The 14493-nt window shown below is 41.2% G+C and overlaps 1 protein-coding gene across 3 annotated transcripts in view; it reads left to right on the top strand.

Annotated features, from left to right (window-relative positions):
• LOC131683102 (uncharacterized) overlaps positions 1–14493 on the top strand; it is a 901146-nt gene that overhangs the window by 465580 nt on the left and 421073 nt on the right. For all 3 annotated transcript variants that reach the window (XM_058964921.1, XM_058964920.1, XM_058964922.1), the window contains one exon: positions 9649–9728. In XM_058964921.1, the coding sequence (XP_058820904.1) occupies positions 9649–9728 (80 nt within the window). The remainder of the gene's footprint in view (positions 1–9648; positions 9729–14493) is intronic.

Below are 14493 nucleotides of genomic sequence, written 5' to 3'. Positions count from 1 at the left end.
TGCGTGTTCGTACTTATCACCCTGTAATTCCGGAACCGGAAGTCGGATCCATTAGAAAATCAATAGCAGCCTATGGGAACGTTGCACCTTTCATTTGAAACTAAGTTTGTTAAAATCGGTTCAGCAATCTCTGAGAAAAATGAGTGACATTTTTGGTCACATGCACACACACATATACACACATACATACATACTCACATACATACACACACAGACATTTGCCGAACTCGACGAACTGAATCGAATGGTATATGTCACTCGGCCCTCCGGGCCTCCGTTAAAAAGTCGGTTTTCAGAGCAATTGCAATACCTTTCTATTGAGAAAGGCAAAAACACAATAGTTCTTAAATAAGAAATAAAACCAAGTCTGGAAATATTCATTGTTGATTTTCTTTGAATGGTGTCACTGCTAGTATCGCCCTTTTCAAGAAAAAGCGTTGATTTCTCAGTCGCGTTGGAAATTTGAGTAAAGTATAAACTCCAAATCGATTCAAAAAAAAAAATTCGATTTTTTTGGCTCGGTACAATATATAGGGTGATGAGCCTATTAGCGCCATGTTTCTATTATCACCCTACCCATTTGATGCCGTTGGTTAGAGCAGTGTCTGCCATCTTTGTTCAACGCATTGAGTCAAATGGTAGCGCAACAATAGGGGCACTCGATTCGAATTTTCATTGTGCTCAAACACGAGAATTTTACTGTTTTCAACGCATTTATGTTATTATATTGGTTCTTAACAACGAAGCAAAGCGGTTGATGTCAATTTTTATGCATTCCATTGATTGTAAGGCAAGAAATTACCGAATTAGTGAGGCACCTTGTTTAGTATGGTGAAAATAGGCTCATCACCCTAACCCCTTTAGGAAAATTCAGTTTTCCCACCACAATATAGATATTTTATTAACAGAGCATTAACAATAATTCGTTGGTATGTCTATTTTATGGGCCATTTTTTCGCTTTCCCATTGATTTGGTTTGAGATTTCTAGCACTGATGTTGTGCTATGCTGATTTGAGCGATTCTCTGAGTCCTGCCACTATCCCATGTAGTATGTGTTATCAAAAACATCGCGAAGCATCAAGTTCTAAATTTTCTCAAACGATATAATATCCGAAAAGAGTGTTAAGAGTTATAAGAAATGTCTCATCACACTGTTAGGTGGATTAAAAACGTTTTTGACATATGAACATGAAATGGATGATTTTCACATTTACGTAGTAAATCACCTTTCATTCTTAACGGAATTTTGCCAAAAAATAAATTTAAGTCGAAATACCAGTACTTCTATATAGTAGCGCATATATTCCAATACAGTGAAATAAAAACACATTGTATTTCATTAATAAGAACGACGCCATATTTGATGAAAAAAAAATTGCCTATACATTACATCTAATCAGGAGTCCGGTCTCAACCGGCACAGAATTATTGAACATTAGAAAAACTGCAAAAAATGTATGATTTGTAGCATACAGCAGAAATGATTTTTAAAAATAGGGGGTTTAACGGACAAAATATCCCAAAACTCTAACTTCCGCATTCTTCAAGAAACAGATGTATTATCATTCAAAAACTAAGATTGCTCCCTTTAAAAATGAATGAAGTGTAATTTTCTAAAAGCTAGTTCGAAAGTTCTAGCATTTAATATATTTTCCTCTAATATTTTGCCAAAGAGCCAAAGGCAAAAACTTCAATTGAAGTGAACGGGAGTCAAACTATGTGGTATTTGGCAACAAAAGCTTCAAAAAAGCTACAAAATAGCCTTGACTGAAAAATATTAGGACCTAATTTGGTAGAAAATTATAGTAAATTTGAATGGAAGTACGCGAAAAAAAGTTATGTAGCATTATGCTATATTTCACCCTAAGGAGAAAAATTTGGTAAACACCAAAATTTCTCACTAGGGTGAAAATTTGTTGGTAAAACCAGTCTTTGCACTTGAGGGCACAAATCCTTATTTCTTACACAGTTGTGTTTCGGCTTCGCCTCATCAGAAACCAACACTAACTTTTTGTCGGAATAGATTAGCGCCGGCTTGACGCAAATCCATTAAAACTAAAACACACTTTGTGTTTCAATCGAACGACTGATCAAACGTGATGTCCCGCCCGAGCAGAAGTTCTGTTTATGCCGATGAGACACAGTGAAGCCGAAACTTGTCTTGGCTTAGCAGGCCTAGGCGAAAGCACTATGCTACATTTCACCCTAAGGAGGAAAATTTGGTAAACACCAACATTTCTCACTAGGGTGATCACGTTTGATCACGTGTTTACCAAATTGATATCGAAAACGATTCATAATTCCACGATTTCCAACAGAAATCGAGAGAAGTGATTAACTTTTAAATTGGATTTAAGATTAAACATGTATTGTTTTTAAATGATCTAATAATTTTGTCTCTATTTGGATCTTGCATTTTATCTATTTGAAATGGTTAGTTTGTGAAATTTTACTTAGAAGTATAAAATAACTAGTCCAAAATATGTCGTAAAAATAATAGCGTCAAAATATTTCGGACACAGCTAGATTTTCTTAAAAGCTCTTTCTCGCACCGCATCTGCGGGAAAAAGTGTCTCACCGCACCGCAAATGTTGCGGTGCGGGTGCGGTAAATACCGCGCGGTTGCGGTAATTACATCAACCGCGACGAACCCTAACTGAAGGCGGCTAACTGGACATACTGACCAGCCGATCTTCAGTAGCCTGAGGTAGGCTACTTGCGTGCTAGAGGGTTCCGCTCTCAATCGCACAGAGACCCGCTCAATTACTGCGCCACATTTTTCTGTGACGGCAGCGACGACATCATCTGCGGTCGTGAACTCGTCCAGTTGCCAACACTTGAGAGTCATTTCCGCCCCTAATGATCTCACCTGGGTGCCTTCACCCAGGGCCTTTTGGACCAAGGCCTTGTATACCGCACTAGATTGTGCGCCTCACTTCAGCACCAAGAGCATTTCGCCTGTATTGGTGCGTCTCACGCTGCGCACGTCTTGTCCGAGGGCCGAGAGGCATTCGGCCACCCACATTGACTTCAGGACGTCGGCATATTTGTCCTTGTCGGTCTTTAACCACAAGGCCTCGCTTCTGTCCTTGGCCTTCTTTGCGGGTCGAGGTGCGTCCGGCGTCGGTTTCCTCCTACTGACCAGCTTCCAGGGGTTTTCGCCCCCCTGTCCCAGTTGTGCCGGGTTGCTGGTGCCTATTTTCTGCCCGGCGGGGTCATTTGCGCCCCGGCTTACCTCGACCAAACGACGTTTGGCCGTGACGGTTACACGCCATTGGGTGATACTTTTTGCACCCTCGCTTGGTGACTTCCTAAGACGCTTCAAGTTCGACGCCGTCTTGCGCTTGCCCCTGACCTTCGAGGGGAACTCAGCCGCCGCTTCGAGCGATTAGTGGCCGTCCAATGCGTTGGTAGGGCTATTTCCTGTTGTTCCCACGAATAGCGCGAGAAAGAAAGGTCCGCCACGCCAGAGCTCCGCAGTAACATGGTGAGGGACGCTTACTGTGGGGGTTGCCTAGGTACCCCACAGGCTCCGTTAACGATCGAGCATCTTTTTCACCACCTCGATCACTCATCCCTCGGCACGGTTCGCTTCACGCCTTTGTTGCTTTACGTAATGACCGCTGCCCAGATCATCACAACCATCCTCCTTTACCAGGGCTTTGGACCTGTAGCTCTGGTTCTCAATAGTTCCAAGTTCGTAGGCTATTACGGACATGCTACTATTGAGATCCTTCATTCGCTAGCGGAGTTGCAAAGTTTGAGTGTATACTACAGCTTCATGAAAACCTCATATTTTATTGTAAAATTCGTTCATTTTTCTTCCATATAATATGGAGAAAAATAATTTATTCGGTTTTCTGTTGTTCATCGACAGGCTATACATTAGGGTGACAATGATTTATATGAAAAAAAATTTCACAACCTACACCCCCTAGCGTCGTTCCAAATCATGAAAAAATGATTCTGTCCAAATTTGAGCGAAATCGGTTAACCCGAACCCCTCCCCCAACGAGCTTAAAGTTTGTATGGGATTTTTGGCCAAAATGTATGGAGAAACACTCACAGTTCACATTATCGCCCCTAGAGGTCGCTGTAAACTTCCGAACACGGACCTAGGAAGGAGTTAAGCTTTTGAAGATATGCCGAACAAGTTTGTCGAAGACTGCAAGACAATCAAACTAACCGTTAAAGAGTTATTAACGTTTAAAGTTGGATACTGCTGCTTAACATTCGCAAAGGGCGTACTCCGCTTATCTCATATATGTGACCCACATGCGAAGGTGGGGCAAGGTTAGAAAAAACTCATATATCTCTGAAACGACGAGAGATAGAAAGTTGTGATGTTCCACAAAGTTGTAGAGAAATAAAAGGACTTTTTGGTTTCACTGGAAAGTTTAAGGATTTCTCCGCATGGTGGCGGTAATGAGCCAAGCAATTTAAAGGGAATGCTCCTATCTGTACAACGCTAAGAGATAGAGCATTTGGATGTTATACAAAGTTGTAGAGTAGCAAATAATAGTTTATTCTTTTATTTGAAAAATGCAAAACTCCACCACATGGTGGCGCCAGTGAGCAAAATTAATTCAAGATAATTCACCTATCTATACAATGGTACGAGATAGTGCAATCTGACGTTCTACGAAGTTGTAGAGTATTTCAAAGGCTATCGTGTATAAATATAAGTTAGGCCGCATAGTGGTGCTAACATCCTTATATTATCGAGAATTTGAATTTTGCTTTGTGCGACTATTCCGGCAAGGAAGGATCGTCTCCTGATATAGCTGCAACATTGCTGCCGGTGCTCGTCGATCGCTCTGTCGTAGTAGAGACTGAACCGGCTGGGTAGTGTCATTTTGCTTTGTGCGTTTCATCGCGCATGTTGCTTGTTATCGCCGCAGAGATGTGGTGTATGTTGTTGCCGTTGTCGCCTCGAGACGTGCCATGTGCTGCGAACCTAACTCAATTGATATTGGTTATACGAGTATGGGACTGATACTTCGGCAGTAAGCAAAGGGCAATTTGAATGCCGGATGGACAATAGTCAAATTAGATTCCAGCTCCGAGCAGCTTTTTAGGTACCTGTGCAAATTCTTAGCTCGATCTCTGAAACTATTTTTTTGCACCTACTGTTTAAATTTTACATGGGATTTTGTGTGGGAAAATTAACTTTCATAAAATAATTCCTCCAGGAGTTGCCCATTGCTTCATAAAAATAAATCGTTATGTGACATTTATAGGAAATTCAACATAGAAACAAAGTCTCGAAAACCACAAAACGATTTGACGCTTGAGAAAAAAAGTTATTAAACAGAAACCGATTGATGCTCTGACGATTGATAAAAAATCATTTTTTCTAGCACCACTGCTGTTGGTTGTCCAATTATATGAAATTTTGTTTTGATTTACTCTTAATGTGTCTAAATCATTTATCCATACTGTTTGGCCACCTTGCAAGGGTTTTGAGAGATAAATTTAGGCTTCTTTTGTACATAATAAGAGAAAGTTAAAAATTTTGTATATAATTAGACTGTCATCAGCAATGATGCTATGAAAAGTGAAATTTTCATCGACCTTCAGAGCATCAATCGGTTTTTGATTAATAACTTTTTCAACAAGCCTCAGATCGTTTCGCGGTCTTCTAGACTTTATTTCCTTGATAAATTTCCTATAAAAATCAGACATCTATTTATTTTTAGGAAGTAACGGAGTATTTTGCAAAAGACGATTTCCTCATACGAAATCCCATCCAACTTTAAACAGTGGGCGCAAAAATATAGTTTCACCGATCGAACTAAAAATTTGCAGAGGGAGCTAAATGGATCCCAATAAGTTACTCTGAGTAAAATTTTATTTTTTTCATATAACCATGTCTCATGTCTCTCTGTCTAATGGTCAATTTTTCATCACTTCTGGTACCACACATAACTTCCAAACTGGACAATACAAATCAATACTTTGGAATGGTAGTCCATGTGAGATCATGAAAACATGGATTACCATTCCAAAGTACTAAGTAACTCAACAGTGACATTATTTTAAGGACCCCAAAGTAGGCTAATTAAATACCAATACCGCGGCGGAACCCTTTATTCAATGAAGCTGCATTTTTATCGTGACTAACGACTTACCTTTCAATATACGGGCCCTTTTAAAAATTTCGGTAGGAAAGTCGTGTAAGGTTTGGTACGCTTATATCTTTTGCTGTGCTGCATATAATTAATAATTTTTTGCCATTTGGTCGAAAATAAGTAGAACAATGTTGTCAAAACGAAAAACTGTTTTGAAATTTTTTTCGCAAACTGCTCGGAAATGGCGAAAAATTTCAGCTCATCTCGGTCAGACCCGTCAATAGGATGCACCAACCGAACATTTAAATGATGAAAAAGTTTAAATATAAAGGGAGAACACCAAATTATTGCCACACCGAAAATGTCATGCCAATTTTCTTATAATGTTTAAAATCAAACCAAAATTTTAGGGTAGTTTTATACATATATTAGGGTAGTTTTATACATATATTTAGCCTGTTCTAATAACCCTGCCACTTCTAGTTTTCCGATCTGTTTACTTCACATCCTTGCTCTCACTTGAGTACTATGGCTTTAATTTCCATAACTTTCCCTACTCAGTAATCTCTATACTGTTATGATAAATCTCTTCTACTGTTCATAAATAATAAAATTTACATTTTATCCAAAGCTTGAGTTTGTGAAGCTCACAATAGAAAGTGATTTAAAAAAAATAAATTAAGGAACATTTCGTAAATATCATTTTATAACATGATATACTCCCTACACTTCATGACAGTAATAAAGTTATTTTAAATGATAGTCTCAACAAATTCGCTAAAGACACGAACTCTGTTACAATTTTTTTTTAAATTATTTCTCCACAATATTAAAACTTCAAAGATGGCGTTTTGGACAGTAAGTTTTCATCAAACTTCCACCAAATCGAATTTCTGGCCACGCGACTGACTCCAAGTAAGTAGAAACAAAGTCGTTCAACACTCGTCCCCAAGAAACTTCTTCGAACACTGCCTATCAATTAGAATACATTGAAGACCCGTTTTGATCAGGCCCCGATTTAGTCTGCCCCCATTTTATCAACCTCATTTTTGATGGACTCTAGCAGACGAACAAGGCTGAACGCTATTGAGAGTAAGAACTTTAAATTGATTCAAAAAAACGAATTTCGGGCTTAGCACAACATATATTTATTTAACCTCTTTGGGAAAATTTAGTCTTCCCCACGCAATACATTGATGGAAGAATTTGGATATGTTGTCAATAGAGCAATAATTCGTTTGTATATCTATTTTATGGGCCATTTTCCGCTTATTCATTTATTTGGTTTAGCATTTGAGATTTCAAGCACTATGTTGTCCTATGCTGCTTTGAACGATTCTCTGAGTCCTGCCACTATCCCATGTAGTATGTGTTAACAAAAACATCACGAAGCATCAAGTTATAAATGTTCTCTATCTATATTATATATGAAGAGAGTGATAAGAGTGATAAAAAATGGATCATCACATTGTTGGGTGGATTAAAAACGTTTTTATATGAATGTTCTCATAACTTCGAAACGAAAAAAGTTTAGTAGTCAGTTAATGTTTTAAAGCAAATTATGCGCCCTAAAATAATCTACAAGTTGTCCAAAGGGTACTTCAGTGTAAAATAAAAACTACAAAAGTTTTAGAAATAAAACCGTTTTTTAACCCTTCGGAAGTCGCGCAAGTGGCCCAATGAACGAGCAGCCGCTGGTGCGCCAACACAGTTTTGCTAGTTTTGTTAGCTGGCGGAAGGTTACAGAACACCCTGAAGCTTACATTTGGTTTTCTCGTGCAATGAAAATTACAAAAGCTAGAGCTTGCATGTCTTCAGCAAATTTGTTTAAAATGTGTTTCTCTACAACTTCTACATCGAAAACTAAAGTTCTTTCTTGAACCGTTAAAAAGTTCAGTTTTAAAAATTGCTAAAATTAGAATCACCCTAACATTTGTTTAAACAAAAATAAGAGCATTGCAAAGTATAACAACTTAGCCAAACATGTTGTAAGGCTAAGTCATTTAATTTTAGCAAAAAGTTAAAATTGCTGCTAAATTCACATTCTAGACCACTGTGTTGTGGGAGCATATTGAATGATATTATATACAGTATTAGAATCTGGACAAACGTCTTCTTCGATTTCGAATTCTTCTGCATGTGTTCCAAAGAATACCCAAAGATGTGTCTCTTGACAAGTCATCCACAAAGTGTCTCAAGTCTCAAGTTCATTTTAACACGGCGTAAACTGTCAATTTGCTTTGCCAAATATTATATTTTTCAAATAACTTACAGGTATCAACTTGGCGTAAATGATATTCTTTAGAAGCGGTTTGTTTAGTTTCATATACATCATGCGGCATAATTCCAATTTTTATAACGAGACACGATAGCCTTTGAAATACTCTACAACTTCGTAGAACGTCAGATTGCACTATCTCTTACCATTGTATAGATAGGCGAATTATCTTGAATTAATTTTGCTCACTGGCGCCACCATGTGGTGGAATTTTGCATTTTTCAAATAAAAGAATAAAGTATTTTTTACTACTCTACAACTTTGTATAACATCCAAATGCTCTATCTCTTAGCGTTGTACAGATAGGAGCATTCCCTTTAAATTGCTTGGCTCATTACAGCCACCATGCGGAGAAATCCTAAAACTTTCCAGTGAAACCAAAAAGTCCTTTTATTTCTCTACAACTTTGTGGAACATCATAACTTTCTATCTCTCGTCGTTTCAGAGATATATGAGTTTTTTCTAACCTTGCCCCACCTTTGCATGTGGGTCACATATATGAGATAAGCGGAGTACGCCCTTTGCGAATGTTAAGCAGCAGTATCCAACTTTAAACGTTAATAACTCTTTAACGGTTAGTTGGATTGTCTTGCAGTCTTCGACAAACTTGTTCGGCATATCTTCAAAAGCTTAACTCCTTCCTAGGTCCGTGTTCGGAAGTTTACAGCGACCTCTAGGGGCGATAATGTGAACTGTGAGTGTTTCTCCATACATTTTGGCCAAAAATCCCATACAAACTTTAAGCTCGTTGGGGGAGGGGTTAGGGTTAACCGATTTCGCTCAAATTTGGACAGTGTCATTTTTTCATGATTTGGAACGACGCTAGGGGGTGTAGATTAGTAATTTCAAAAATGGTCGTTTTATTGTCACCCTACTATACATATTGTGCTTTCTTATAAAAAATATTAACTCAATTCGTTGATTAGTTGAAAACACTGTTTATATTGTATTGTTTGCACTGTATTTTCATGGCTGCCAGTTTTTCGAAAAATTTGCCGATATATGTATTGAATTCTGCGTGAATTATAGCAAATATGCGCGAGAAATGCATGGCTGTTTAAAACAAAAGAATTTCAGCGTGGCCACAGAGGTTGGGGGAGACTATTCTAGAGGTTCAATACTAAAAATTAAGCGGATAAAAAAGAACTCGATTTTTTTTGCGTACTACACCAGATAGAATAGGGAAAAAAGAAATAATTTTTTTTCTATATTCTATAAGAATGCTATATCAAGATATTAAATTATCATTTAGCAGGAATATATGAAAAAAATCATAACCATTTAATATTTGTTTTCAGATACTCGCTACGTTCGTTGTGGTTGGAATGATGTGGATGTCTACTTTGTGTAAACCGATCCCAATACCAGAATCAGCGAAGTAAGTATTGTTGTCTGGCAGCGTATATAGCGTATATTCCAAAAGAAAAAAAAACGAACGTGCCTGATAGATCATGAGATGAAAGATGGCAAGATTTTCACATATCTGGCGTGAAAAATAAAAAAAAATCATATAAAATTACGCTAACTATAATGTACTTAACCCATTATAAGCTAAGTTAAAACTTTGGGTAATTTATAAATTACTTCGTGAGCCCTCATATTATGCCGAACTAAGTGTGGTAAAAATATAATATCCACTTTGGGACGTTTTGTTGCGAAAAAAACTAGCGTATGAAATTTCATACGCTGGGCTGATAGGGTATCAAAAATCATTACATAGAAAATTCGGCTAAAATCTTTATATTTAGCATAACATCGAACAATATCTTCAACCTTGCGAGATCATTCATTTAGCAGCTTTTTTGAAAGATTTTAACACTTATCTACTCTTTCGTGCCGTTTCATCTCATGATTGGTTCGTTGCATCAACCCATCTTTCCCTCAAACTTTGTAATTATTTTAAGAAATAGAACATTTTTTTATGAGAATTTACATAAATAAATTCTAGGTGCAACCCGGCATGATTTGCAACGTATTAAACATTTGTTAGCCTTGAATGCACTGATTCAACGTTAAAATTAGCGAGAAAGTTGTGAATCCTCTCCTGTTCCTAAACAGGAAATAATTTTGCCTTAGGAAAAAAGATATCGGTTCATCCTAGCGTATGAAATTTCATACCTTGAACTACCAGCAAAATTTTCGCAATTGTTTCGCAAATTTCTTCCATTTTTTCGCACTGAGCCACATCTTTCACGCCTCTCATGACCATTCGTTTATAATCCGAAACAGGAATTAGTGATTTAGAAGAGAAAATTAATAATATGTATTGTTCATATTTTGGTTTGAATTTTGTCCAACTTTGACATTCGAAAACACAATGTAATTTTATATAAAAGACTATTGAGCATACACATTATAAACTATAGGGTATTAATTAACGTTCACAGAAGACCAGAAGTTTGAAAACGCCTTTATTGTATAAAAAGTATGATCCTGAAATGTGTTGTTTTTGCGTATGAAATTTCATACTTTATTTATTATTTATTAATTAACAGATTAAGGCCGAAGTGGCCTGTGCTGTATACAAAAGATTCCTCCATTCCACTCGGTCCATGGCCGCGCGTCGCCAGCCACGCAGTCTGCGAAGGGTCCGCAAATCGTCTTCCACCTGGTCGATCCATCGTGCTCGCTGCGCGCCACGTATTCTTGTACCGGTTGGATTGCAATTGAGAACCGTTTTCACCGGGCTATTGTCCGACATTCTGGCTACGTGCCCAGCCCACCGTAGTCGTCCGATTTTCGCGGTATGACAGATGGGCGGCTCCCCCAACAGCTGATGCAACTCATGGTTCATTCGCCGTCTCCATGTGCCGTCTTCCATCTGCACTCCACCGTAGATGGTACGCAGCACTTTCCGTTCGAAGACACCAAGTGCGCGTTGGTCCTCCACGAGCATGGTCCAGGTCTCGTGCCCGTAGAGAACTACCGGTCTAATCAGCGTCTTGTAGATGGTCAACTTCGTACGACGGCGAACTCTGTTCGACCGAAGTGTCTTGCGAAGGCCAAAGTAAGCACGATTTCCTGCCACGATGTGTCTACGAATCTCTCTGCTGGTATCATTGTCGGCGGTCACCAGTGAGCCCCAATACACGAAATCTTCAACCATCTCGATTTCGTCGGCACCGATGCAAACTCGAAGCGGGCGGTTCTCATTTTCTTCTCGTGAACCTCTTCCTATCATGTACTTTGTCTTCGACGTGTTGATGGCAAGTCCGACGCGCTTGGCTTCTCTTTTCAGTCTGATGTAGGCTTCCTCCATCTTCTCAAAGTTTCGTACAATAATATCAACGTCATCGGCGAAGCCAAGTAGCTGAACGGACTTTGTGAAAATCGTACCACTCGTGTCGATCCCTGCTCTTCTTATTACACCTTCCAGCACGATGTTGAATAACAGACACGAGAGACCATCACCTTGCCGTAACCATCTGCGTGATTCGAAGGGACTCGAGAGCGTCCCTGAGACAAGTACTACGCACATCACCCGATCCATCGTCGCCTTCACTAATCGCGTCAGTTTGTCCGGGAATCCGTACTCGTGCATAATCTGCCATAGCTGGTGTCGATCGATAGTGTCGTATGCGGCTTTGAAGTCGATGAACAAATGATGTGTGGGCACATTGTACTCGCGGCATTTCTGCAGTACTTGACGAAGAGCGAACACCTGGTCCGTGGTAGATCGTTCGCTCATGAAACCCGCCTGGTACTGCCCCACGAACTCTCTTGCAATTGGTGATAGTCGACGGCATAGTATTTGGGAGAGTACCTTGTAGGCGGCGTTCAGCAGGGTGATTGCTCGGTAATTACAGCAATCCAGCTTGTCGCCCTTTTTGTAGATAGGACACATCACACCTTCCATCCACTCCTCCGGTAAAATCTCCTCCTCCCAAATCTTGGTAATCACCCAGTGCAGCGCTTTAGCCAGTGGCTCGCCACCGTGTTTTAGTAGCTCGCTTGGTATTTGGTCAACCCCAGCGGCTTTATTATTTTTGAGCCGGCTAATCTCCTCCTGGATTTCTTGGAGATCCGTAGCCGGTAGTGTAATGTCTTCCACGCGTGCTCCCAGGTGCGTTACCGTGCCATCCTCGTCGTCTGCTGCATCGCCGTTCAGGTGTTCTTCGTAGTGCTGCCGCCACCTCTGGATCACCTCACACTGGTCCGTGTGAAGATTCCCGTTTGTACCTCTGCACATGTCGGCCTGTGGTACGTGGCCCCTGCGCGAGCGGTTCAACTTCTCGTAGAATTTCCGTGTGTCTTTAGCGCGGTACAGCTGCTCCATCGCTTCGCGATCTCGGTCTTCCTGCTGGCGCTTTTTGGTCCGGAAAACCGAGTTCTGCCTGTTCCGTGCCTGTTTATATCGCCTCGTTCGCCCTCGTGCGGTGTTGCAGCATTCTCGCCCATGCTGCATTCGTCTCTTCGACTAACTGCTCGCATTCGCCGTCGTACCAGTCGCTTCTTCGGTCCGGGCCCACCGTACCTAGTGCAGTGGCTGCGGTGCTACCTATGGCGGATCGGATATCTCTCCAGCCACCTTCAAGGGCAACTGCGCCTAGCTGCTCTTCCGTTGGTAGTGCCACTTCCAACTGCTGCGCGTATTCTTGAGCCACTCTGCCATCTTGTAGCCGCTCGATGTTTAGCCGCGGCGTTCGGCTTCGACGAGAGCTATGCACTGTCGAAAGTTTTGAGCGCAAGCATACTGCAACCAGGTGGTGGTCCGAATCTATATTCGCACTGCGATAAGTGCGTACGTTTGTGATGTCCGAGAAGAATCTACCGTCGATTAGAACGTGGTCGATTTGATTTTTTGTTACTTGGTCCGGTGATCTCCAGGTGACTTTGTGGATATCTTTGCGAGGGAAGAAGGTGCTTCGGACTACCATTCCACGGGAGGCTGCGAAGTTCACACATCGTTGGCCGTTGTCATTTGATACGGAATGCAGGCTGTTAGGCCCGATCACCGGTCTGTACATTGCCTCCCTTCCTACCTGTGTGTTCATGTCGCCGATGACAATTTTCACGTCTCGCAGAGGGCAACCGTCGTATGTCTGCTCCAGCTGCATGTAGAACGCTTCTTTCTCGTCGTCGGGTCTCCCTTCGTGTGGGCAGTGCTCGTTGATGATGCTGTAGTTGAAGAAACGGCCTTTGATCCTCAACTTGCGCATCCTTGCGTTGATCGGCTGCCACCCGATCACACGTTGGCGCATCTTGCCCAGCACTATGAAGCCGGTTCCCAGCTCGTTGGTTGTACCACAGCTCTGGTAGAAGGTAGCCGCTCGATGCCCGCTTTTCCACACCTTCTGTCCCGTCCAGCAAAGTTCCTGCAGCGCCACGATATCGAAGTTGCGGGGTTGTACCTCGTCGTAGATTATCCTGTCACATCCTGCGAAGCCGAGCGATCTGCAGTTCCATGTTCCGAGTTTCCAATCGTGATCCTTTATTCGTCGCCTGGGTCGTTGCCGATTGTTCTGGGTCGTATTCTCTTCTGTATTGTTCGTTATGTGGGTTTTTTAAGGGGCGGCTTATAGGGCCTACGCCAACCACCTGTCTCGCCGGTGGGCCATCGTGCCAGGACTGCTTAAGGTCCCACCTGGGCACCAGGACAGGTTTACACCTTCCGAAGAAGGGTAACCCCCCCTTCCCTGCCAGCATACGACCAAAGTTCCCACCGGGGTTGGTTACCCGATCTTCACTAAGGTTACTCGTATCCCAGTCGACGCCACGAGGAGGCCAGGGCTAGGAGTTACTGGGCAGGAAGCTAAGGACCGCAAGTGGGGTCTATTTTATGCCTTCAGGTACAAGAGGCTATCCTGCCCAGTCATTGTCGACCAATGAAATTTCATACGCTAGGACATAATGGGTTAAAAGAAACGCGACCAATGGTGTAAAATTTTGCGTGGGATGATTTTTACATTGGCCACAAATCGTACTCTCACTAACTTACATATTTGTTAGTGACCATACCGATAAAACTAAAAAAATCCTAAAAAAAACTATACCAAGACTTGAAACCGACAATCATTGAGTCACCAAAGACACCCCCTTACTGACTGAGCTAAAGTGACAGCGTATATAAGGTTCACTTGAGCGAACGATTCAAGCGTGCTGAACTGCAGCTCATGCATGTATGTATATAACCAGGGCCGCAG

This window comes from Topomyia yanbarensis, chromosome 2 (genome assembly GCF_030247195.1).
Source record: "Topomyia yanbarensis strain Yona2022 chromosome 2, ASM3024719v1, whole genome shotgun sequence".
Lineage (NCBI taxonomy): Eukaryota > Metazoa > Arthropoda > Insecta > Diptera > Culicidae > Topomyia > Topomyia yanbarensis.
The sequence above is the reverse complement of the archived record's forward strand: the minus strand, read 5'-3'. Positions and strand labels throughout refer to the sequence as shown.